This window comes from Neoarius graeffei, chromosome 6 (assembly GCF_027579695.1).
Source record: "Neoarius graeffei isolate fNeoGra1 chromosome 6, fNeoGra1.pri, whole genome shotgun sequence".
In the NCBI taxonomy this organism is placed as follows: Eukaryota; Metazoa; Chordata; class Actinopteri; order Siluriformes; family Ariidae; genus Neoarius; species Neoarius graeffei.
This window is the reverse complement of record NC_083574.1, coordinates 91278651-91306438: the sequence shown is the minus strand read 5'-3', so window position 1 is coordinate 91306438 and position 27788 is coordinate 91278651. Positions and strand designations below refer to the sequence as shown.

Here is a 27788-nt window from a genome sequence, read left to right as displayed (position 1 = left end):
CCCTACATAATACAGAGAAATAAGATCATACTTTTGTTCCTACTCAGTTGTATTATTATACTGCCTTGCTCTCTGGATGTTCCAGTAGGTGCATAAACAAGCTCCATTAATGCCGCTTTTCCACTACAAACGCGGCTGAGTTGGGCTGAGCCGTGCGGTGCTGAGTCGAGCTGAGCGGGGCTGTTGGAGTTGCATTTCGACTACAACCGCGCTGAACCGTGCTGGCTGGAAGTGGGTGGACACATTGGGTGGAGTTAGCGAAAGTGGGTGGACGTCACGTGATGTCGTTAGGCGGTGCAAACAGTGACATCAGTGATCTTTTAAGCAGTAGTCTCACAACCCGGATAGTAAACAATAAACATGGAGGACATGGAGTCGTTAGTGTTGCTGGTCTTGGTGCTGTGGCTTGTTGTCACTGACAACGCCAACAGATACTGGCAAGAGTGTATAGATGAGGCGAGGCACATAAGGCTTCAGAAATTCTCGTAATTCGTAATTCTTCTTCTTCCGGGTTTACGGTGTTTACAGATCCCAGCGTGCTCGCGGGGCGTGTGTGGGCGTGTGAGGACACTCCTCCTCACCAATCAGTGCACAGGGGAGTGTCTGCTCACGCCCCTAGCCCCGCTCAGCTCGGTTTGGCTCGCTTCAGCCCCACTCCAAAACCGTGCGAGTTTTGGGTGCTAAGCAGGGCTGAAGCGAGCTGAGTCGCGCCGCTCTGAGGTAGTCGAAACGCGAGCCGTATCGGGCTGAAGTGAGCTGAAGCGAGCTGAAGTGAGCTGAAAAAGGGTAGTGGAAAAGGGCCATTAGTCCAGCATGCAGTAGACAGAGTCTGAATGAGTCCACATCACCCCTGTCTTATCTGCACCGCATTAGCTCCAGATCTACAATACTACTGTTGATCTCTAAAGCAATGAATGGTCTTCTGTTGCAGTATGTGAGTCAATTTCTGGTCTTTTATGATCCACAATGCCTACTTTGTTCAAAAGGTCCAGGCTCTTTGTTGGTACCTTGAATAATAAAGGCTCCAGGAGAGCTTAGTGTTCAGGACTCAGACATAGTCTCAGTGTTTAAGTCTTGGCTGAACACATATTTGGTGAGTCAAGGCATTTCTTTTAGGTTTTTGTTTTCTTGGGCAAAGGCACATCTGAAGGGTTCATGGGCATAGAGCATTTTGGTAAACTGGAATGTTTGGATGCTGTCGCCTTCCCATGCTACTCTGAAGATACCAATGATCATAACTCCTTCTGCTCTCTGGACCTGCCTGGGCCAACCTAATATACTATTTCTGTTCAGAGTTCTCCTTACCTGAAAATCACTTCCTGCTGCTAATTATGGCCACAAATGGACAACCTAAAGATCCTCAAAAGATTACTGCGGATGGTACCACATAGAAACCATAAAGGTGGCTGTGGATGTACACATACAACATAATGTATAGCTGATGAAAGAGAAGTTATTTATAATCGCACTCTCTGGTGTTACCCAGATCAGGATGGCTACCCTTTTGAGTCTGGTTCCACTCAAAGTTTCTTCCACATGTCATCCCAGGAGTCTTTCCTTGCTGCCGTCACCTCATGCATGCCAATTAGGAATGAATTCATAAATTTAAATTTTACATTTGCAATTTACTGTATATGTTTCTGTAAAGTTGCTTTGTGACAGTGAAAAATGGACAAAGTGCTATACAAATAAAATTTAATGGAATTGATTTCAATTTTGTGAGTGCAGAACATGCCTTTAACTAAATGGCATGGGGTGTGATTGTCCAACTGTAATGGGGAATTACTCAAATGAGTCAAATAACTCAAATAACTGTTTGGAGTTCTATGTGAATTCTGATTTGTGCTTAATAACCAGCTAAATAACTGAATTAAAATGGTGCTGTTGTATTGTGTCTGTCTTAAGTCTTATAGCTTTGTCTAGAAGTACTTGTAGTGTGCCTGTGAGATCCTGGTGAATTCATGATACCCAGCGAATGACCTTGAGGATGTTAAGTGCAAACAGATAGGCTCACAGATGGGAAGGGTAAGTCAAGTTTATTTGCATAGTGCTTTTAACAATAGACATTATTGCAAAGCAACTTTACAGAAAATTAAGGACTTGAAACATATAAGCTTGTTTAAGCCCTAATAAATTTATTTATCCCCTATGAGCAAGCCCATGGCAATGGTGGCAAGGAAAAACTCCCTCAGATTACATGAGGAAGAAATCTTGAGAGGAACCCAACTAAGAAATAAATTTAACTTTCTTCTAGAACTGTATCCTATATAGTCACAAAGTACAACTGTGTAACCAGGAAATTCATGATAGTTTTAGCATGAATTCTATTTTGCTTAAGATGTCCAGTGTTCTTTGATGGAGACTTAAGTGCAAAACTGTTCATGACAACTGCAGTCCTAAAATTATCATGGCAATTGTAGTCCTTAGCCATCGTACCAAATCCATAAGTGTCCAGAGCCATCTTCCAAGTGCGACTTTCCACTGTCCATATGGGGCCATCCTCCACAGGAGCAATGTGATGAGATGCCAGTAAGACGTAGGGCATCAGGATGGATCAGGCAAGTCTGAACAACAGAATTGGTCAGAATCACTGGTGTCTCAGGAGCGACATATAACTTGACAGAGAAAGACAGAGAGAGAGAGCACAAAGCTCTGCTAACATACAAGAACAACCCAAGCATTGACACGCACAATGCCCTCAGAGCAACAAGGAATAAAGCTCAGTTGACCACCCATCATTGTGCCAACAACTCCTGGCTGAACCTGTGCTAAAACATGCAAAACACACCAGAGACAATGGATGTAGGATCCATGTATGAGGGTATCAGGAAAGACATCCATTCCACAACTAGCAGCACCAGTCCTTTGAGGTCCAACCCTGGTGATGTGATCACTGTCCAGGGCAAGCAGGTGGATTCGATGGGGTTGGTGTTAGTGCTGAACATTACCTTGAGCTGTACAGCCCCCAGAATGATCTCACCAAAAACACCCTTAATTCCACTTTAGACCCTCACATCATGGGTGTGTTAGATGCCTTGGCTAGAGTGGAAGAGCTCAGCAAAGCCGTTGACTGCCTGACATGCAGTTTGGCCCTGTTGGCGACAGCATCCTACCTGAAATCCAGAAGTGGAAAGTTTGCTCAGCTTCAGCCCTTGCATGAGCTCATTTGCCTCTGCTAGGAGAAAGGCTTCATTCCCCAGGACATGTAGATGGAAACATTGCCACTCTGTTGAAAAATAAAGGGGATTGAGTTGACTGCAACAAATAGTGTGGCATCTCCCTCTTGATAATTGTCAGGAAAGCTGAATGCAAGGTCATACTGATGCACTTGCAGAGCCTTGCCTCCCATGTCGACCCAGAGTCACAGTGCAGTTTCAGAGCTAGCCGATCCATAGGGGACAAGATCGTCTCACTACACCAACTGCAGGAGAAGTGCTGTGAGCTGCAAAAGCCACTCTACAGTGCATTCATTGAGCTTATCAAGGCCTTTGACATAAAACTGGCTGCCTTCCCAAACTACAGGATATGGTTATCTCATTCCATGAGGGCATGGATTGCATGCTCCATTTAAATGGTTTTGAAGCTTTTCCACTAAACAGAGTGGTGAAGCATGGCTGCATCCTGTCCTGACTACTTTTCAGTAATGATGGGGTGGATACTGAGTCTTTGAAGCTTGCTTTGTCAACATGAACCTCAGTGTACCAAAGCTCTGAGCATCTGTCCATGCATGCCATCCTGATGTGCACACAGAGATGCGCATGTAAAAGTACAAACAAGCCTGAAGGAGTAGAGGATGAGATGTTGGCAGCCTGTAGCTTTATTTTTCTTCAATTCCATTGCATTTATTTCCTTATTGACAAAAGTCTTTAAATTGGGGTGTGGCAGCGGGGGCGTGGTCAAGCGCCGGTCTGTGACAGGAGGGTGGAGCCAGGGAAGGTGAGTGGCAGAATCACTACACCTGACGGTAATTAACCTGTGTTTGTGTGTCTTCCCAGTAACCACGCCCTATTTAAGGAGGCAGAGGGAGAGCAGAGGAGAGCTCTTCCTGGGACAAGAACACAACGTGTGCGTGTGTGTGTATTTACCAGAATAAAACTGTGTTGTTATACTGAAAAGGCTGGCAATAAAAGCCTATTCGTACCTGAAGCTTTGTCCTGCCGTCCTCTGTGCTCCACCCACACCTCAGAGAGCTCTACAGTGGTGCTGAAACCCGGGAGAAAGGTGGAGCACCAACCCAGCAGCCCCATGGAATCCTCCCCGTTCGCGGACCTGGTCCACACCCTCGCCACGGCTCAGCAAAGCCAGCACCAGGCGCTCGTCACGCTCCGAAAGGAGCAAGAGCGGTGCTTTGAAGCCCTGGTGCTGGCCCAGCAGGAAGATCGAGAGGCGTTCCGGCATCTCCTCGCATCAGCGGGGTCCACCAGTGCCCCGGCCGCGGGCCCGTCTCCCCTCACCGTGACCAAGATGGGCCCGCAGGACGACCCCGAGGCGTTCCTCACATTGTTCGAACAGGTCGCCGAAGCCTCGGGGTGGCCGATGGAGCAGCACGCGGCGCGCCTCCTCCCCCTCCTGACGGGAGAGGCGCAGCTGGCCACGCTACAGCTCCCCGCCGACCGCCGGCTGGCCTACACGGACCTTTGCTGGGCTGTCCTCCAGCACGTGGGGCGCACACCAGAACAACAGTGCCAGCGCTTCCGCGCGCTGCGGTTGGAGGAAGTCGGCCGGCCGTTCACGTTCAGCCAGCAGCTCCGGGACGCCTGCTGGCGGTGGCTGAGGGCCGACGTTCGTGACGCCGAGGGAATCATCGATCGGGTGGTGCTGGAGCAGTTCATCGCCTGCTTACCAGCCGGAACCGTGGAGTGGGTCCAGCGCCACCGCCCGGCGTCGCTGGATCAGGCAGTAGGACTGGCGGAGTATCATTTGGCGGCTGTTCCAGTGGCAGGACAGCCGACGACGTCTTCTCTTCTCTCTTCTTCTCTCTCTCTTTCTCCCCTCCCTTCTGTGTCCCGTCCTCGCCCCATTCCCCCACCACGGAGACGGGGGCCGGCTCCACCCCAGCCGGCCCGCTGCACCCGTGGTGCCCCCCTGTTTCTCCCTTCTGTGTCTGTCTCTCCCCCCCTTCAGGTGAGTGAGCCCCAGAGCACCGGTGCAGAGGGAAAGCCCGGGCCGGTTTGCTGGCGCTGCGGGGAGCCGGGCCACCTGCAACAACAGTGCGCAGCAATGGAGGTGGGCGCGGTGGTACGGATCCCCGATGCGCCAGAAGCTGCCCTCGATCGGGCCGGAGCGTATCGCATACCGGTGAGTGTCCAAGGGGCTACATATCAGGCGTTGGTGGATTCTGGTTGCAATCAGACCTCGATCCGCCAAAGCCTGGTGCAAGACGAGGCATTGGGGGGAGCACAGGGGGTGAAGGTGTTGTGTGTGCACGGGGATGTTCATAGCTACCCTTTGGTGTCGGTCCACATATTTTTCAGAAGGGAAAAATCTATAGTGAAGGCGGCGGTTAATCCTCGCCTTACCCACTCTTTAATTTTGGGGACTGATTGGCCGGGATTTCGGGGTTTAATGACGCGCCTAGTAAAGAGTGGGTCCTGCCATTTGGCAGGGGGAGGTCCCGGTGTCGCTTTGGCTGGAGCTGCTGTCGCAGAGCCATCTACGTCATCTCCGCTACAGAGTGAGGAGCCGCCAGCTCCTCCTCTTTCTGTTGGGGAATCCCTCGTGGATTTCCCATTAGAACAATCGCGAGACGAGACTCTGCGGCATGCGTTTGACCAAGTGAGAGTAATCGATGGTCAAACGCTCCAGCCGAACGCCACCCCGTCCTTCCCCTATTTTTCTATTATGAAGGATAGATTATACCGAGTGACGCAGGACACTCAGACGAAAGAGTGAGTCACACAGCTGTTAATTCCAAAGAGCCGCCGGGAATTGGTATTTCAGGCGGCTCACTTTAATCCCATGGCTGGACACCTAGGGCAGGATAAGACACTAGCCTGGATAATGGCCCAGTTCTATTGGCCGGGGATTCGCGGCGATGTCCGTAAGTGGTGTACGGCGTGCCGCGAATGCCAGTTAGTAAATCCAGCGGCCATTCCAAAAGCGCCTTTGCGCCCCCTACCATTAATCGAGACCCCGTTCGAAAGAATTGAGATGGATCTCATCGGGCCAGTGAACACGAGGGTACCACTTTATATTAGTTCTGGTGGACTATGCAACGCGATACCCGGAAGCGGTGCCTCTTCGCAATATCTCAGCACGCAGTATTGCGGAGGCCCTCTTCCACGTCATCTCCCGAGTTGGAATCCCGAAAGAGATTCTGACTGACCAAGGCACCTCGTTTATGTCACGAACACTGAGCGAACTGTATGGGCTATTAGGTATTAAGCCGATCCGCACCAGCGTTTATCACCCACAAACGGACGGTTTAGTTGAACGGTTCAATCGCACCCTCAAGAATATAATTAAAAAATTCGTAAGTGAGGATGCACGTAACTGGGATAAATGGCTCAAACCCTTGTTATTTGCAGTGCGAGAGGTCCCCCAAGCCTCCACGGGGTTCTCCCCGTTTGAATTGTTATACAGGCGTAAGCCGCGCGGCATTTTAGATGTGCTGCGAGAAAATTGGGAGGAGGGACCTTCACAGAGTAAAAACGAAATTCAGTATGTTATGGACCTGCGCGCAAAACTCCACACGCTCACCCACCTAACTCAGGAGAATTTGCGGCAGGCCCAGGAACGGCAAGCCCGCCTGTACAACAAGGGCACGCACCTTAGAGAGTTCACTCCGGGAGATAAGGTACTCGTACTGTTGCCCACGTCGAGCTCCAAATTAATCGGCAAGTGGCAAGGACCCTTTGAGGTCACACGGCGAGTCGGGGACGTCGACTATGAGGTGAGGCGAACGGACGGGGGGGGGCGCTACAGATCTACCACCTCAATCTGCTTAAACTCTGGAACGAGGAGGTCCCCGTGGCGTTGGTGTCGGTAGTTCCGGAGAAGGCGGAGCTGGGGCCAGAGGTTCAGAAAGGGACATTGGCATCACGTACCTCTCCGGTCCCCTGTGGAGACCACCTCTCCCCGATCCAACTCACGGAGGTCGCCCAGTTGCAGGCCGAGTTTTCGGATGTGTTCTCGCCCCTGCCCGGTCGCACTAACCTCATAGAACACCACATAGAGACGCCCCCGGGGGTGGTAGTGCGTAGCCGCCCTTACAGGCTACCCGAACACAAAAAAAGGTGTTTCGGGAAGAACTTCAGACCATGCTCGAAATGGGCATCGTCGAGGAGTCCCACAGTGACTGGAGCAGCCCAGCGGTCTTGGTACCCAAGGCAGACGGGTCGGTCCGGTTCTGTGTGGACTATAGAAAAGTCAACGCGGTGTCTAAATTCGACGCGTACCCAATGCCTCGTATTGACGAGCTGCTCGATCGACTAGGCACGGCTCGCTTTTACTTGACACTGGATTTGACGAAGGGATATTGGCAGATCCCCTTGACTCCATTATCCCGGGAGAAAATGGCCTTTTCCACACCGTTCGGCTTACACCAATTTGTCACACTTACTTTTGGGCTGTTTGGGGCGCCCGCTACGTTTCAGCGGCTGATGGACAGGGTCCTCCGGCCCCACGCCACCTATGCGGCCGCATATCTTGATGACATTATCATTTTTAGTAACGACTGGCAACGGCACCTGCAACACCTGAGGGCCGTCCTTAGGTCGCTGAGGCGAGCGGGTCTCACTGCCAACCCGAAGAAGTGTGCGATTGGGCGGGTGGAAGTACGGTATCTGGGCTTCCACTTGGGCAACGGGCAGGTGCATCCCCAAATTAATAAGACAGCAGCGATTGTGGCCTGCCCGAGGCCCAAGACCAAAAAGGGGGTGAGACAGTTCCTGGGGCTGGCTGGCTACTATCGTAGGTTTATACCTAATTAGTCAGATGTCACCAGCCCGCTGACTGACCTCACTAAAAAGGGGGCGCCAGATCCGGTCCAGTGGACGGAGCAGTGCCAGCAGGCTTTCTCTGAGGTAAAGGCTGCACTGTGTGGGGGGCCACTATTACACTCCCCTGACTTTTCTCTCCCTTTTGTGTTGCAGACCGACGCGTCGGACAGAGGGCTGGGGGCGGTGTTGTCCCAGGAGGTGGAGGGGGAGGACCGCCCCATCCTGTACATTAGCAGGAAGCTGTCGGTGCGTGAGGGGCACTACAGCACTATTGAGAAGCAATGCCTGGCAATCAAGTGGGCGGTCCTCGCCCTCCGTTACTACCTGCTGGGGCGCCCTTTCACCCTCTGTTCAGACCACGCGCCCCTCCAGTGGCTCCACCGCATGAAAGATGCCAACGTGCGGATCACCCGTTGGTATCTGGCACTCCAACCCTTCAATTTCAAGGTGGTCCACTGGCCGGGGGCGCAGATGGCCGTGGCGGACTTCCTCTCCCGTTGGGGGGGGGGGGGGGGGGGAGTCGGCTGCGGGCCGGACGGGCGCCCGGCCTGAGTCGGGCGGTGGGGGTATGTGGCAGCGGGGGCATGGTCAAGCGCTGGTCTGTGACAGGAGGGCGGAGCCAGGGAAGGTGAGTGGCAGAATCACTACACCTGATAGTAATTAACCTGTGTTTGTGTGTCTTCCCAGTAACCGCGCCCTATTTAAGGAGGCAGAGGGAGAGCAGAGGAGAGCTCTTCCCAGGACAAGAACACAGCGTGTGTGTGTGTATTTACCTGAATAAAACTGTGTTTTTATACTGAAAAGTCTGGCACTAAAAGCCTATTCGTACCTGAAGCTTTGTCCTGCCGTCCTCTGTGCTCCACCCACACCTCAGAGAGCTCTACATGGGGAAAACATCAATCTGCAACTTTTGCCCCACAAACGTAGTCAGCCAAAGTAAACAAAGTACCAGGGGAATAGTGAGCTGTATTGCTGGGTTTCATGTGACATCACATTCACCTCATTAGTTATTCAAAACTTTAGCTGGTGGTCTACCAAAGCTCAGTTGACAAAGCATTTGTACAGAGACGGCGCATTGCTCGCATGAAAAATGCCTGATGCTTGCATTGCTTTAGGTTGTTCGAATCAAACTGTGAATCTGATAAAAGTTTCTTCAGGGTTCCCCATTAACTTATAAAAATGGGTGAACAAACACAGGATTTAAAAAAAAAAAATGTCGAGAAAGGTGGCTTTTGAACCTCTCACTGAAATAGAAGCGAGCTGAGTCGAAGCATGGTCGAGTTTGCAGTGATCATTTGGTGAAAGGTTTGTATATCCCTCTCAGCTATGTCGTTAATGTTTTCCAAGTACTTCTCTTGCTATGTGTTGTTATTTTATGTTACTTTTTTTAGTCATGAAGCGCTAAAGTCCCCAGTTGTTTCTTTGTTTACTCCTCATAAAGTCCATATGCATGAAGGTTGTGACAAAATTCTAACCCAGCCATACAGTTACAATGTGCCGTGATCACTTCTCCATCTTGTTTAACTAAGATCCAGGTCCTGAAAGGGGTTTCTGATGATCTCTGTGAATTATTTACCTGAGAGATAAGATTGAACACAAGTGAGAATCAAGTGAACTGTTGTTTGTTTACACTTCAACTTGCAGCGCTTCACTGTAAAGATGCAAACAACAAACTTAAAAAAATACGCAGGCAAAAAAAATACAGGATCCATTCGGCAGCGACTTGATACCGACGTCCTTCAGCCAGCCACATACAAAAAAGTTGTAAGCCTCCGTACTCTTACACACTTTCATCTGTTTTGCAGTGTAGAAGGATGTCTGCAACACCAGATAGTTTGAGATGTCAGGTAACTTGACTGAAGGATAATTTTCGAGATTGTATGACAAATCCTTCTTTCCCAGACTGTAGGGGTCTATTCCATTAGTCTGGCTAACACGACTTCAAAGCTCTGCGAGCATTTGGTCTGGCAAAGATATTAAGCCCAACCGTTTTCCAAAGTGCGTAGTTGACCTGCCTTCCTGAAATGCCTCAGTTTGCTACTGGTCGAAGCCAGAAAAGGCTGTGAGGAAGCTTAAACCAATCACATCACTCTTTCCTCTGACGTATGTGATGCGACGGGGCTAACTGGTAGATTAAACTCTTACCGAAGCCGGTTGGGAGCAAGGCAAAAACGTCCTTCCTTTCAATAAATACCTCCAGGGCTGCTCTTTGCTCCGTTTTCAATGAGAACTTGCTCCATGTTCGTAATGTTTCTAGTGAATGAAGCGCTTCCGGCATAGATTCTGTAAACAATCTATGGCTTCCGGTCGCAGTTCTACTACGTCAGTGCCTTGAACACTCCTCTACCCAGGGCCGTTGGAGATGCTCAAAGTTGACTGGCTCACGATTTTTCGGGAGCTTGGAAGAGCTGTAGATAGCTTGCCTTGCCAGACTAAGCTCGCAACAGGCCCTCGTGTTGCGTCACACTTAGGATGGGCAGGCCCAGGCTACTATTCCATTGCACATAGCAATCTTCTGAATATATCTAAAGTGAACAGTGGGTTCTAGATTAAGAGCATACTCTGATAAGTTATCGCTTGTTGTTTGCACTACAGCAGCTGTTTAGACCACCAGCTATTTCAGTTCTGGTAAAATCGATAAGAAAAGTCATGTGACTGAAACCCAGCAATAGCTGTCCTCTTTTGAAAAGCTATTATTAACATCACTGGGTCTATTTTCTGTGGCAGTGGTCATCAACCTGTGGATCAAGTCAAGTCAAGTCAACTTTATTGTCAAATATGCTATACATGCTCGACATACAGCACAGATGACATTTCAGTCCTCTCTGACCCATGGTGCAAACAGGCAATGCAATAAATAAAAATAGAATAACTGAAATAAACAATATAACAATATAAACAGTATAAACACTCTAGATAAGAAAATAGACATAGACTAAACACTCACAGGTGTATATATATATATATATATATATATATATATATATATACACACACACACACACACACACAGTGCCTTGAAAAAGTATTCATACCCCTTGAACTTTTTCACATTTTTCCACCTTACAACCACGAACTTCAAAGTTTTTTATTGAGATTTAATGTGATAGACCAACACAGAGTAGCACATAATTGTGAAGTGAAATGAAAATGATAAATGGTCTTCAAAATTTTAAACAAATAAAAATCTGAAAAATGTGGTGTGCATTAGTATTCAGCCCCATGTACTCTGATACCTCTAAATACAATCCAGTGCAATCATTTGCCTTCAGAAGTCATCTAATTAGTTAATAGAGTCCTACTGTGTGTAATTTACTCTCAGCATAAATACACTTATTCTGTGAAGTGGTTTGTTAGAGAACACTGAAGAACAAACAGCATCATGAAGACCAAAGAACTCACCAGACAGGTCAGGGATAAAGTTCTGGAGAAGTTTAAAGCAGGGTTAGGTTATAAAAAAATATCCCAAGCTCTGAACATCTCAAGATCCACTGTTCAATCCATCATTCAAAATTGGAAAAAGTATGGCACAACTGCAAACCTACCAAGACATGACCGTCCACCTAAACTGACAGAGCGAGCAAGGAGAGCACTGGTCAGAGATGCAGCCAAGAGGCCCATGATCACTCTGGAGGAGCTGCAGAAATCCACAGCTCAGGTGGGAGAATCTGTGCACAGGACAACTATAAGTCGTACACTCCACAAATCTGGCCTTTTTGGAAGAGTGGCAAGAAGAAAGCCATTGTTGAAAGACAGGCATAAGAAGTCCTGTTTGCAGTTTGCCAGAAGCCATGTAGGGGACACAGCAAACATGTGGAAGAAGGTGCTTTGGTCAGATGAGACCAAAGTTGAACTTTTTGGCCTAAATGCAAAGCGCTATGTGTGGCGGAAAACTAACACTGCTCATCACCCTGCACACACCATCCTCACTGTGAAACATGGTGGTGGCAGCATCATGTTATGGGGATGCTTTTCTTCAGCAGGGACAGGGAAGCTGGTCAGAGTTGATGGGAAGATGGATGGAGCTAAATACAGGGCAATCCTGGAAGAAAACCTGTTGGAGGCTGCAAAAGACTTGAGACTGGGAAGGAGATTCACCTTCCAGCAAGACAATGACCCTAAACATACAGCCAGAGCTACAATGGAATGGTTTAGATCAAAGAATATTCACATGTTAGAATGGCCCAGTCAAAGTCCAGACCTAAATCCCATTGAGCATCTGTGGCAAGACTTGAAAATTGCTGTTCACAGACGCTCTCCATCCAATCTGGCTGAGCTTGAGCTATTTTGCAAAGAAGAATGGGCAAAAATTTCAGTGTCTAGATGTGCAAAGCTGGTAGAGACATACCACAAAAGACTTGCAGCTGTAATTGCAGCAAAAGGTGGCTCTACAAAGTATTGATGCAGGGGGGCTGAATACTAATGCACATCACATTTTTCAGATTTTTATTTGTTTAAAAATTTGAAGACCATTTATCATTTTCGTTTCACTTCACAATTATGTGCTACTCTGTGTTGGTCTATCACATAAAATCTCAATAAAAAACTTTGAAGTTCGTGGTTGTAAGGTGGAATGAATACTTTTTCAAGGCACTGTACGGTATATTATTTTTTTTTTTGGAGCAAAGGGACATAAAAATAAACAGTCAAGGGCACTTGAGGTATAGCAGGTAAACATGAAATAAACAGTATAAACAATAAACTAATAGCTGTTAAGGTGAGGTAGTGCGGAATAGTGTAAATGAGTGAGGTAAAGTGAAATGTGCAGTCCCTGAGTTCAGTGTGTGAATGAATGTTGAGAGTGTGTGTGTGTGTGTGTGTGTGTGTGTGTGTGTGTGTGTGTGTGTGTGTGTGTTGGGGGGGAGACTGTGAGGGTGACATGATGTCAGATGCTGAAGGGGGGGCAGGGGGTGTGTGCGGGCAGAAGCTGTGGCAGGGGGCAGAGGGGGGAGGAGGGGCAGAACAGGGAGGGAGTTGAGCGTCCTGACCGCCTGGTGAAAGAAACTGTCCTTGAGCCTGCTGGTTTTGGCCCGGAGACTCCGCAGTCTCCTCCCTGATGGCAGCAGGCTGAAGAGGCTGTGAGATGGGTGGGTGGGGTCACCTGCAATCCTGATGGCTTTTCGGGTGAAGCGGGAGTTATAGATATCCATAAGAGAAGGGAGAGAGACACCAATGATCCTCTCAGCTGCTCTCACGATGCGCTGCAGAGTCTTGCAGCAGGACACGGTGCAGGGGCCGTACCACACAGTGATGCAGCTGGTCAGGATGTTCTCGATGGTGCCTCTGTAGAATGTGTCTTCAGAGATGTGCACACCCAGAAACTTGGTGCTGCTCACCCTCTCCACTGCAGCACCGTCGATAGTTAGTGGAGCAGGCTGGGTGTGCACTCTCCTGAAGTCCACAACAATCTCCTTCATCTTCTCCACGTTCAGGCGGAGATTGTTGTCCTTGCACCACATGGCCAGGCGGCTCACCTCACTCCTGTAGATTGTCTCATTGCCATTGTTGATGAGACCCACCACAGTCGTATTGTCCGCAAACTTAATGAAGAGGTTGGAGCTGGATGTTGGTGTGCAGTCGTGGGTCAGCAGAGTGAAGAGGAGGGGGCTCAGCACACATCCTTGAGGGGCCCCCGTGTTCAATGTGATGGTGCTGGAGGAGTTGCTGCCGACCCGTACAGCCTGTGGTCTCCCCGTCAGGAAGTCCAGCAGCCAGTTGCACAGGGAGGTGTTGAGTCCCAGGTGGTCCAGTTTATGAATAAGCTGCTGAGGAATGATTGTGTTGAATGCTGAGTTGAAGTCTATGAACAGCATTCTGACATACGAGTCTTTTGTCTCCAGGTGGGTGAGGGCTAAGTGGAGGGCAGTGGAGATGGTGTCATCGGTCAAATGGTTGGACTGATATGAAAACTGAAAAGGGTCCAGGGCGGGGGGGAGGGCAGACTTGATATGCCGCATGACTAGCCGCTTGAAGCACTTCATGAGGATGGGAATGAGTGCGACCGGGCGGTAGTCATTAAAGCAGGAGGGAGACGGCTTCTTCGGGACCGGGATGATGGTGGTGGCTTTGAGGCACGTGGGACAACAGCCTGGCTCAATGAGATGTTGAAGATGTCTGTAAAGACATCTGTGAGCTCCTCGGCACAGTGTCTCAGGATACGACCAGGAATGTTATCAGGACCCAGGGCTTTCCATGCATTTGTTGTCCTGAGAGCTTTCCTCATGCTGTCTGGGGACAGCGTCAACACCTGGTTGCCTGGAGGTGGTGGGGTCTTCTGTGCCGTAGTGCTGTTGTCTGCCTCAAAGTGAGCGAAGAAGTTGTTCAACTGATTCAGCAGAAAGGTAGAGTTGTCACAGGTCTGCAGTGAGGGCTTGTAGTCTGTGATGGTCTGAATCCCCTGCCACAGGTTCCTGGTGTCTCTGCTGTCATTGAAGTAATCAGCAATGTTCCTGGAATACTGTCTCTTGGCCAGGTCTCTTGGCCAGAGGCATTTGGATTTAAATAAGCAAATGAATAAGAGCCTTTGATTGGACAATTACTGCGGTGATTAATGTATTTCAGCTGGCAACAATTATTTTTACCCAAAGTGATGCAGTGAGTAACTTCTCGTTTCTGAAACAAATATGTTGGAAGATGTATATCATGGTCATGGAAAATAGGTCACTGTTTCAGAAGGGTCAAATTATTGGCCTGCATCAAAGAAAAAAAAACTAAGGAGATTGCTGAAATGATTGGAATTGGGTTAAAAACTGTCCAACACATTATTAAAACCTGGAAGGATAGTGGTGAACCATCAGCTTTGTGGAAAAAATGTGCTTGATTGTGATTGGCCATGATCAGAGATCACTTAAATGCTTGGCAAAGCTGAATCATAAAAAAAAAAAAAAAATTGACAATAGAACACATGGCTATGTTTAAAAGTGAAATTAAGAGCATTTCCACACTTACAATGTGATGAGAACTCACAGGATTGGTCCTAAACAGTTGCATGCCCCTAAGCAAAACACTTGTTAGTGAGACTAATCAAGAGAAAAGGCTTCAATTTGCTAGGGAGCATGAAGATTGGACTCCGGAGAAATGGGAAAAGATCATATAGTTTGATAAGTCCAGATTTACCCTTTTCCTGAGGGATTTGTGTGTCAGGGTAAGAAGGGAAGCACATGAAGTGATGCATCCCGCATGCATAGCGGCTAATCCACAAGCCCCTGGAGGCAGTGTTATGATCTGTGTTTACTTCAGTTGTTCAGGTTGAGGATCTGCAATGTTATAGGGCAATAAAATAAAGACAGCTGATGACCTGAATGTACTGAATGACCAGGTTATAACATCAATGGATTTTTTTTTCTTTCCTGATGGCATGGGCATAAAATTAGGGCTCAGGTTATGGTACAATAGTACCATGCCTCACACGATGCATCAAAATGATGTAGGTGCAATTGCACTCCTCACACGAGGCACCAAAATTATGTGGGTGCAAATCCCTTAAACTATCAGTCCCATAAACTATCCTAATCAATATTTCTATTAATTATTTAATTCATGAATTAATTAATCTAGTGATACACTAGATCATTGAAGGCAATGTGAATTATTTAATGGCAGAGGATGGCTTCAAGTAATATTGCAGTGCAACAGACAAGACAGTTTCTTGTAAATATTTGCTTTATTTAAATGACAAGATCAAATGATAATAATACTGATCAGGTAGATTCAATAATACTAGCAGCAGTTTAACAAATCAAGGCACGAAAATGGTGATATGAGATAATAATATTAGGTGTGTGCGCACGTGTAGATAAGTGAAAGCACATGAAAAAGGTGGGGGAGGAGCCGTAGGCACTCTGTGTGACTGATTAGACAAAGGCAAATAAATAACCTTTGATCCATGCAGGGATCAAACCCACAATCTCAGTATTAAGCACAAAGAGCTAACAAGCTGAGCTAACTAGCCTTTGGGGTACTCAAGCCTGAATATTCAAGATGTGTATAATAGTGTCCGGTAAGAAAACATTAGAGAGAGGAAAATCTCATAATCTCTAGCCGCTTTATCCTGTTCTACAGGGTTGCAGGCAAGTTGGAGCCTATCCCAGCTGACTACAGGTGAAAGGCGGGGTACACCCTGGACAAGTCGCCAGATCATCACAGGGCCGACACATAGACACAGACAACCATTCACACCTACGGTCAATTTAGAGTCACCAGTTAACCTACCCTGCATGTCTTTGGACTGTGGGGGAAACCGGAGCACCCAGAGGAAACCCACGCGGACACAGGGAGAACATGCAAACTCTGCACAGAAAGGCCCTCGTCAGCCACAGGGCTCGAACCCAGACCTTCTTGCTGTGAGGCGACAGCACTAACCACTACACCACCGTGCTGCCCCAGAGAGAGGAAAATAAGAGATAAAATAGATAAAACATGCAAAATCCATCTACCAGAGTACAACTGAGAAATGATGCATATAGCAATAAAATGATCAAACCAAAGCTATGTGATTAGTATGTGCACCTTTCAAACAACCTGAGGTTTAAACAGCACTTTTCACAAACTAATCAAACTAAAACTAACATTGCCCAAAATGCCAGCATTACTTGGGACCACTCTCACATGGCAGTGTGAAGGAGTTCGTCAGTGATTCTCCATTCAATGTACTCTGCTAGAAGAGCGGAGCCATTTCAATGTAGTTTAAATCAGCTTTGCTGTGTTGCAAAAGTGCTTCCCAGACAGAATCTCATGATCCAGAAGGTCCTTGGTCAGAAGTTCATTGGTTGAACATGTGGAGGGAGCCGCTCAACTCTAATCTTAACCGGAGCCAGTGGCTCAGTACAACCATGTGTTTTGTCCCCTTGTTCTTCGCTTCCATTTTTAGCTGCAATGTCTCTTTGAAATACGGTCGGCTCATCAATCAGAGAGAAAGTGGCACGTCTGGGCATACCAGTCTGAGGAGATAACTTGAGGCAGAGAGCACGAGGCACATCTGTGCGTGCTGGAGAGGCAGACAGAGTAGCGAGTCACATCCGATCATGCCAGTCCGAAAGATCCAAAGAGCACGAGGCGTATCTGTGTGCGCTGGTCCAAGAGGAGAAGCTGGAAGCAGAGAGAAGTCGGTCAGCATGCCAGTCAGTGGGCGCAAGGCAAAGACAGAATGAAACTCACTTCATGGGCGAGCTTGCATAGCGCAGCGAAAGATGAGATGAAGCAGATATCATCCAGGGCAGGAACTTAGGGAATTATGGGAAATGTAGTTTCAGAGATTGTGCTGTACCTACAGGAAGCATGAGGGATCATTTTCACACATGAATTGGCCACCACCGAATCTCAACCTTAACCCCACTATGAAGCTTTGGGATGCTGGAGAAGACTACGCAGTGGTTTAACTCCCCCATCCTCAACACAAAATCTTGGTGAAAAAATAATGCAACTCTGAACTGAAACAATTGTTGTGACATTGCATAAGTTTATCAAAACAACAATACCACAACAAATGCATGTTGTCATCAAAGCTAAAGGTGTTCCAACCAAATATTTGAGTGTGACCTCTTTTTGGCAGAGCAGTGTATTAACTGCATTTGCACCCACCTCTTCCTGACACTACATAGCTAGTGAAAGGTAACTCCATAAATGTACTGAGTCAATGAATGAACTTTGTTTGGAAAACCATGGTGGGGCAACAAAAAAGTTAAAAATATGCATCATTTCCATGCTGAATGGGGCAACAAATTTGCTTTAACAGTGGTGAAAGATGGCTATCTGCTTGATCTGTCACCTGGCTTTAGCACTGTTGAAAAGGGGTAATTAGGAGTGCCATCACAACACTTTCCATCCAAAGAGAGAGCTAAACATGCTACAGAGGATTCATTCCATGTCAGACACCTCCTGGCCAAGCACAAGAAGCCCCCTTCACCAAAGGTGAGTTTTTAAAAGCAACAGAGACTGTCACCTCTGACACATTATTTTTGGAGTTTAAAACCAAAGAAGAAAACTTAAAAAGGGAAATTTAGTGTGCTGCTTGATCCAGCAATGGTAAAGTGAAGACTGACATTTTTTATCCCAGGGCATTTCTAATAAAATTCAAGTATCTACAAATGCTTTCAAAGCACCACACACGGCTGACTGCTAGACACATGAACGATGGCATTAGGATGGCAGTCTCAACCTGTGCTGAAAAGTACAAGGTACTGACTGAAAGAGTTCAGGCACAACCACCATGTTGATTAAATGTCAAAATATTACCACTGTTTTACTTATGATTTCAAATGTCTGCTCTAACTGTGAATGTTTCATAGGAAATCCAGTCCACCATGTCAGCCTGGCAGCAGAGGTTGGTACACTGTGCATCAGGGCACTGGGTTTGCTGTTTCAATGTCTGTATCAGCCTGTCTTACTTGCCAGGTGAGCAGAAGACCACTATGGATATGGTTTTGGGGCACTAGACCAAGTCACCTGGTCACTCTGGGGCAACTCAGGACTACACCAGCCGTCGCAAATTCGTGTTCCATTGGATCTTGTAGTACTGAGTCCACAGGTTGAAGTATGTCCTGAGTTTGCATGATTTCATTAATTTCTGTCCCAGCACTCTGTTATGAGCATCTCTCCTTAAAACCTTGCTGTATGGTGAGGTGGCTAATGTTCCCCACTGACAAGGACATCCCCACCTCCATTTCAAGGATGTCCCGAAAAGGAACCTTAAAGCAGGCATGTCCAAAGCCCGGCCCGGAGGCCAATTGCGACCCATGTTCAAATTTCCACCAGCCCGCACCGTCTGTGATAAAATCAATAATAATATTGTGGGTGCAATCAGTTAATTATTGAAATTAAGTGATCAATCTCGTTAAATCAGTCTCATTAAATTTTGAAGGTCAATAATTAATATGAATCAATCCTATTGAATCGTTTACTTTGACTCATTTGAATTGAATCATACCATAGAATCACTCATTTGAAGTGAATCATTTAGGGAATTGTTCAATGAATCATTTAGTGAATCATACCAATGAATCATTTAGTGAATCATACCATTAATCCTGGTGCTTAATAATAAATTACCAAACAGCTAAATTATGGTATATTTCCAAAATATTACAATCACTTACCATATTACATAACTTTTATATGCACCTTTTTGAATTCTTTGAGGGATTGGGGACTTCAGAAATATTGTTCACACCAACAAGATGAATACACACAGCTTTGATAATAAATGGATTTATTATAACAAAGATTAAAAAAAGGATAATCAATATATACAAATATGATATGGTGTGTGTGTGTATGGCCTAGCTTGTTGCTAGCTAAAACGAAGGAATGTTATCTAAGTAGAACAAAGGATTAGCTCTGTTGCTAATGTGTGCTTGTGTGTGTGTGTGTGTGTGTGTAGGACTTGACCATGTGTTTAGCCTCGTGTAGCTAACTACACGTGGTGGAGGCCTAGATTAGCCTTGTGTTGCTAGTGTGTTTGTGAAAGGCCCTATGGCCTAGCTAAAGTGTGTTTGTTAGGCCTGGTGAGGCCTACTGAGCACGTGTTGCCTAGATTAGCTGTGTGTTGCTAGTGTGTGTTTGTGAAAGGACTTGACCATGTGTTTAGCCTCGTGTAGCTAACTACACGTGGTGGAGGCCTAGATTAGCCTTGTGTTGCTAGTGTGTTTGTGAAAGGCCCTATGGCCTAGCTAAAGTGTGTTTGTTAGGCCTGGTGAGGCCTACTGAGCACGTGTTGCCTAGATTAGCTGTGTGTTGCTAAGTAGACAAAGGGAAGCTGTAGCTAAAGTTATCAGGCCTGGTCAGGCCTGTTGAGCACGTGTTCTCAGTAACAAAAGATTCCACACTCATAACATTACCAAACTCACTGAAACCTTGATAAGGTCAAAATGTATGATAAGGAAATTAAAAGTGTTAGTCAGAGAGGAAAAGCACAACCTATCAAACAATTGAGAGAACATAGAACCAAAATAAATCAACACGCTGCGTGTCTAACAGTGTAACAGATAAACCTGGGTTTAAATTCACACTATTTCAAATAAAAGCAAATTCCTAAGACTATCCTAATTATGCCCAAATGCCAAAATCTTACTTAATCCTGCCTTTAGCAAGATATGAAGAACTATTCGCCGGTGTAGTTTCAGGCCTCGCCGTGGGAGCACGTGAGCCGCTCGTGATAGAGGCGTAGAAAACTTTTGGGTCCAGCGGAGCACTGGGGTGGTTCCCGTGGAAAGCAGAGGATTCTTGGTCCGAACCTCAGCGTTCGTGAGGAAAAGTCTCTGATCAGAATAAGATGCACAGCGCTTTTGAGTTAAAAAGGATTCAATCGCTTCTTAACTTTTAACTGCCTGGGCTGCAGTCGTGACGTCACTTCCAATACAAGTAAACCGGTTGTAACTCAGGTTGAGTTTAAAGATCGCGCGACTCTAGAGTTTACCTTTGCCCAGGGTAAGAAAGACAATCGCGCTGAGTGATGGATCTTGCAAGAAAGAAGACGTCTTTTCGGGTGGAGAGCATCCCTTTATGCGTCCAGCTTCCTCGGAAACCGGACGCGAGAGACGAAATGGCGGAGCTTCCGCCTGGACTTATACGCGCATGGCGGACTGACGTAGATGACCCCGCCCACGCGTGACGTAGGTCACACGGAAGTTGCCTGGGAATTGTAGTTCTGACACAAGATGGCGGCATGATACCTACAGTCCCCCTTTTGGTCTCAGGGGTATGATGGAGTCGTAGCACTGAGAGCACCATATCGTATCATCGCTGTGTCCATAGTCCTTGAGGTAGAGTTGTCCTGTGCAGTTCATGGTGTCCTGTGAAGACTGTGTAAACTTGTGAGTTCCAGTAAGACAGTTGGAGACAGAGGCAATTTGGGCATATAATCACTATGGGCATTTTGGGCATATAATCATTATCTAACTAACTAGATCAAAATCACATCTAAAAAAAATTAAACATTGAACATGAAACATGTAGTGTTCAATTTCTTATGCATATAAAAACAAGAAAAGAGAAGAAATGAAGGAAGGAAAGAAGTATTAGTGTTTGGGTTGGCAAACCTAATCTTCTAGAATGGTGTAATAGCAGTGGGTGGTCTGGCCAGAAAGCGTGCGCTACTGCGGCTAAAGCTGTCAGGGACACAGACCATCTATCCAGCTTGGCATGTAGTGTTATGTATGGGTTGCCTGGGCAGACCCAGTGGATGTCTTTAGTGAAGGTGCATATCTCTAAGTCTTGTGGATTCACAAAAATGAGGATAGCACTGCCAAGACTATATGCCAGGTGTATTTGCGATGAATACACACTAGTAATAATAGCGGATTTTAGTATTTATCTACCATGTTATACTGAAGGGTTATTACTTCATTGGGTTGGTGAAGTCTGACCGGGAATGTTAGTGTACGCTTATGGTTGAGTGATGCGTACAAGCTAGGTGGACATGATGGGCCTAGCTGTCGTCCACCCCCTTTTGGAGTGAGGACTGTTCAGAAGGCTTGATTCGATTATCATGGGAATCGATATGAAAGCGTTTGATTAGGCCTAGATGTCCTAATGTGATACGCGACGGGGAACGGTTTTCCCACGATCGAAAGGTCTCGACCAGGGTGGTAGGAACTTCTCTGAGATTCGGGCGTAGTAGGCTTTGTGTCCTTCTACTCTCGAATTGAGATTCCTTTGGGCACCTGTAAAGGTCGACTGTAGGTGGCGTCGTAGGTCGGCGACATGTTGATGTGCGGTGTATGCAATTGCGACGCTCATGGCCTCTGGTTTGTATAGGAGATGCGGGGGAAGAACCGACTCTCGCCCAATCATCCCAAAGGGTGTGACTTCAGTGGCGCAATGAGGGGTCGACCGAATGGCCCTTAGCACCAAGGGAAGTTTCACATCCCAAATTTTACCATGGTTGGTGATATACTTTCGCAGCATGCTCACAATGGTTTGAATGGCTCGTTCAGCCTGACCAGAGAATTGAGGGTGGTACGCGATATGGAATTTCGCCTCGACGCCTAACATGTTCCACAGCGCAGTCATTACACCAGCGGTGAAATGGGTGTCTGTGTCGATGGATAGAGGGAGATTTTTGCCACTAGGGGGAGTCGCGATGTCAGGTGTTTCGACACCGGACTCGGTGTACAAAGACATGAACTGAAGTTCATCAGAAATTCGATCTCGCGTGGCGCTCGGTTGATCGGTGTTCGCACTAATCTCGTCGCAACGGTTTTGTGCATATTTTGTGGGATCCAACGACTGTGGGGTTTTGTTTTGCGTGAAGCTAAGTTTATGTTGCAGGGCTTGGTTGGGATTGGGTTGCCTTGTGAGAGCCGTGTGTCTGAGAAATGGTGGTGAAGACTTTAGCGCACATGAGAGGTGCATTGTGTGTGTTTGCCTTCGCCACCAGGGGGGGCCCTACATCCTGACCCTTGCCTGCTGTTTCAGAGGGATCTCCTCCCCCTTTCACGAGATATACCCGTGGTTCCTGGCCTAGTCATGCCAGCGAATAGCTTTTTGTCATTTTTCTTGGGCTCTTTTGTTTTATCTGTTGAGGGGTCTGACGTCTCCTGTAACAGTTCTTTAATTTCAGCCAACTGGGCTCTTAAAGAGTCCAGCTCTGAGGTGAACTCACCAGGTTGGTCTGAGTCACTGTGTTGGTCGTCTGTACCCTTACGTTTAGAGCTACGGTCGGAACGCTTCTGCCGTTTCTGGTCAGAGCGGGGATGACGGTTTTGCTGCCAACCGTTTTGTTCCCTACGACCCTTTTCATGTGATGGGCGATTGCCATAGTCACTGTGGACTCGCCCTCGGTCCCTCCTGGCCTTACCTTGTCGATTTTTCCACTCACCCTTGTGATGGCTCGGCAAGGATCGGGCTGGACCGGAATTTTTCCAGGTGGGTCCCCCTTTTGGAGCTTCGCCTCCTTCTAAGGTTAGCGGGGGCCCATTTGCATCCTGGAGCCTAAGGACTCTGGGGTCATCATCGTTTCTGTTTGCAGTTTTGACGATGGTCTCCCAGGTCATTTGGGCTAGTCGCCTAGTTTCCCTCATCGAATAGTGACCTTGTCGACATGTCAGTGTGACATGGGTCCGCATGCTTGGGTGGAGGTTATGTAAGAAGAGAGATATGAAACCTCTATCTTCTTCCAACCCTGGTGTGCTACTACCTTGGAAATAGGCAGTACGTAGCCGTCTGTAATATTCACGAGGCGCCTCAGACCGTTTTTGTTTGATTTGTAATGCACACAATATCGCGGAGGTTTCGTCCGTGTATGGCGCATATTCTTCCCTCATGTAATTGCGAAGTTTCGAATAACTATCGCGATTGTTTGGGGGTAGTGTCTCTAAAAGGGCATGAACGCTACTACTGGAGGTCTTCCAGATTAGTCTAAGTTTTTCACGTGTTGTGGCGTTTGGCAGGTCCATCAGGCATCGGTCAATTCCTCGTAAATAATCATTTACGTTTGTTCTTTTATTATCGGGATCGAATCGCTCGATATCTTGGGCAAGTAGGTCAATTTGCCGTAGGTGGAGGGCTTGGTGCGCGTCCTTACGCGACTCCTTTTGCTCTCCTGAGTACTCACTGTCTGAGCTACTCTGGAATCGCTCCCGCTTCGCACGAGATGCGTCGTCTGATTCATCTGAAGATGGAGCAGGGAAACTGAAGCGCACTGACCTAAGTGTGCTACGGGCCTGGGCTCCGGATGAGCGCAGGATGGCTCCATCTTGGCTAAACGACGGAGTCGAGTAGTGAGTTGATGGAGTTTGGCGGGGTGCCTGGTCCTCAACCAGATCATTTACGGTGTCCGGTTCGGACGCCTCTTCCTGCTCTGAGCTTTGGCGCATTGTTGGGGGTCTTTCACGCCCCTCGCGCTGCTCTTGGGGGGTCTGCTCCTGGGCAGCCCTCTTAGCAACCATTTCGGCTTTCTCTAGCCGTTCGGTGCAATCATCAAGGGAGGTCTTCAAGAGCTCACACTCCCTATGTAAATCATTATTATCGGCTGTCAGCTCGGCGTTGCTGGTGGTCAGCCTTTCAACCTCTCCGCGATGGCGTCTGATTTCTGAATCAGCATTTTGGAAGTATGATAGGAATAGCTTACCTAGTGCCGCTTGGACACTAATAGTTGTTCTTTTTGGATCTCTCTCATGTTTGTTTGAGTTATCTAAGTTGTTTTGGCATTCACTCTCACTCATGTACTTAATGTTTGCCTTTTCGGAGGCAGAGCAGTGAATGAGGTCTGCGATGACCTCAAGGAGCGACACGTCTTGAGCGTTGTCTTCCATTTTTGAGATGCGAGGGGATGCCAATTTACTTAGGCTGGATACTAGATAATTAATCAATGAGTTAATTAATTTAATCATTATTAATTATGTAATTAATAAGGTTTATTTGGAAATGCTCTCTTATCCTAAGTTAAATAGGTTATGAGTATTGGTGATATGGTTATCACGCTACTGTTAACCGTTTTAACACACCTGGGGATATAGCTACCTTAGCAGTTGCTGAATTAACTGAGTTTATTTGTTGTTGAACAATATTTCAAGAAGTCAACAAACCAATCGCCTCACACGGGGCACCAATTTACTGTGGGTGCAATCAGTTAATTATTGAAATTAAGTGATCAATCTTGTTAAATCAGTCTCATTAAATTTTGAAGGTCAATAATTAATATGAATCAATCCCATTGAATCGTTTACTTTGACTCATTTGAATTGAATCATACCATAGAATCACTCATTTGAAGTGAATCATTCAGTGAATCATTTAGGGAATTGTTCAATGAATCATTTAGTGAATCATACCAATGAATCATTTAGTGAATCATACCATTAATCCTGGTGCTTAATAATAAATTACCAAACAGCTAAATTATGGTATATTTCCAAAATATTACAATCACTTACCATATTACATAACTTTTATATGCACCTTTTTGAATTCTTTGAGGGATTGGGGACTTCAGAAATATTGTTCACACCAACAAGATGAATACACACTGCTTTGATAATAAATGGATTTATTATAACAAAGATAAAAAAAAATGGATAATCAATATATACAAATATGATATGGTGTGTGTGTGTATGGCCTAGCTTGTTGCTAGCTAAAACGAAGGAATGTTATCTAAGTAGAACAAAGGATTAGCTCTGTTGCTAATGTGTGCTTGTGTGTGTGTGTGTGTGTGTAGGACTTGACCATGTGTTTAGCCTCGTGTAGCTAACTACACGTGGTGGAGGCCTAGATTAGTCTTGTGTTGCTAGTGTGTTTGTGAAAGGCCCTATGGCCTAGCTAAAGTGTGTTTGTTAGGCCTGGTGAGGCCTACTGAGCACGTGTTGCCTAGATTAGCTGTGTGTTGCTAAGTAGACAAAGGGAAGCTGTAGCTAAAGTTATCAGGCCTGGTCAGGCCTGTTGAGCATGTGTTCTCAGTAACAAAAGATTCCACACTCATAACATTACCAAACTCACTGAAACCTTGATAAGGTCAAAATGTATGATAAGGAAATTAAAAGTGTTAGTCAGAGAGGAAAAGCACAACCTATCAAACATTTGAGAGAACATAGAACCAAAATAAATCAACACGCTGCGTGTCTAACAGTGTAACAGATAAACCTGGGTTTAAATTCACACTATTTCAAATAAAAGCAAATTCCTAAGACTATCCTAATTATGCCCAAATGCCAAAATCTTACTTAATCCTGCCTTTAGCAAGATATGAAGAACTATTCGCCGGTGTAGTTTCAGGCCTCGCCGTGGGAGCACGTCAGCCGCTCGTGATAGAGGCGTAGAAAACTTTTGGGTCCAGCGGAGCACTGGGGTGGTTCCCGTGGAAAGCAGAGGATTCTTGGTCCGAACCTCAGCGTTCGTGAGGAAAAGTCTCTGATCAGAATAAGATGCACAGCGCTTTTGAGTTAAAAAGGATTCAATCGCTTCTTAACTTTTAACTGCCTGGGCTGCAGTCGTGACGTCACTTCCAATACAAGTAAACCGGTTGTAACTCAGGTTGAGTTTAAAGATCGCGCGACTCTAGAGTTTACCTTTGCCCAGGGTAAGAAAGAAAATCGCGCTGAGTGATGGATCTTGCAAGAAAGAAGACGTCTTTTCGGGTGGAGAGCATCCCTTTATGCGTCCAGCTTCCTCGGAAACCGGACGCGAGAGACGAAATGGCAGAGCTTCCGCCTGGACTTATACGCGCATGGCGGACTGACGTAGATGACCCCGCCCACGCGTGACGTAGGTCACACGGAAGTTGCCTGGGAATTGTAGTTCTGACACAAGATGGCAGCATGATACCTACAATATAAAATACACACCTACAAAAAAAGGTATTTTATATTTCACCAAAAGATCGCAGCAGACCTGTGGCCGCACTCTCGCCGCGTGACCCTTGTGTGAACCTTTCCAGCCCATTTCTAAAATGGCGACTGTAACTAAAAAAAGGAAAGTTGACAGCGAGGGCCGCCACTTCCAGGACAAGTGGAAATTGGAGTATTTTTTCACTGAAATACGAAACAACTGTGTCTGCCTAATTTGCCAAGAGACTGTGGCTGTTTTCAAGGAATTCAATATCAAGAGGCACTACCAGACGAAACATGCTAACTACGACAAGCTAACTGGGAATGAACGCGGTGAAAAATTGAAGCAACTGGAAGCTGTTTTAATGGCACAGCAGTGCTTTTTCACAAAAGCCCGAGTCAAATGAAAATGCCACAAATGTCATTCTCGGTTAAGAACCTTAACAAGAACCGCATGAGGACAAGACTAAGTGACTCTCACCTGCGTGCCATCTTGCGTATCAAAACCACTGTCTTTGAGCCAGACCTGGCCTATTTACTGCAGTCGAGATCTCAGTATCACCCTTCACATTAGTGCAGGCAAGTTATTTGTTTAGTCTTCTGAGATGAATAAATTCTAAAATCTCAGTGAATTGATTTTTTTATGATGATCAAAACCACAATTTTGAATATGCACTGAGTCTTTTCAATCCGTATATAATTTGTTCTTTCGTTTTTCAATTGACAATTAAACCGGGTCTTGTAAACCCGACAAATTAAATATTTAATCCAAATTTGGTCCGGGGTCCGTGTACTTTTTCGTTCATTCATTATTCTATTTTGGAATGAAAGATGAAATTTAAAAAAGGGTGCAGCTTGGTGTTTTATTTAAAACAATAACAAGCAGAAATGGCTCTATTTTGTTTTCGAAATGTATTGCCATCATCAAATAGTAGTATTAGAAAAGTGGACAACATTTCTGATCGTTTTCTTATTTTGTAATATTCATTTATTCCTTTAATTAATTTCATTTGACTGATCCTATATTTCACCCGGAAGTAAATTACACCGCCTGGCTCGTGCTCACTCATGTCTCACTTACAACACACGACGACGACAATAGATCGACCTCCAGTGAGTTCATGGATCATGGATGCTATGCAATACATGCTCTTCAAAGGCCCTAAACGGGTGAATCTACATGAAGAAGACATGTCAACACACAAAATTGCAACTATTTTTGAGGTAAGGTTAATAATAAAAACACCGCTTTCTTAGGCTGCATTTGCTAATAACAGGACTGTGCAGTTTGCATAGCTACAAGCGTGTTTCCCTCTATGGTCGTAGGCTCACCGCTATGTTACAGAAACGGGATGCATTAAAATCGGTTACATGTAGGTATTTAATTGTTTTCAAGCTTATGATATGCGCCTGCTAGACGGTACAGTTGCATATCACAAATGAAATCATGACGTTTTATTGAGGTGTATGTGTAGGTACTGTGCTACGTACACTCTTGTGACATTGTGTGTGTGTTTTTTTTCTATGTTGAAGGTTTCACCATCATCTGTGTTTCTCACTGATGCTTCTAACATGGCTGTGTTTCCGT

At 46.3% G+C, this 27788-nt stretch overlaps 1 protein-coding gene across 1 annotated transcript in view; it reads right to left on the bottom strand.

The window, feature by feature from the left end:
• Window positions 1–26692, bottom strand: part of LOC132888393 (extracellular calcium-sensing receptor-like) — a 32015-nt gene extending 5323 nt beyond the window's left edge. The window contains exon 1 of the mRNA XM_060924445.1: window positions 26682–26692. Coding sequence (XP_060780428.1) covers window positions 26682–26692 — 11 coding nt within the window. The remainder of the gene's footprint in view (window positions 1–26681) is intronic.
• Window positions 26693–27788: the final 1096 nt, after the last annotated feature.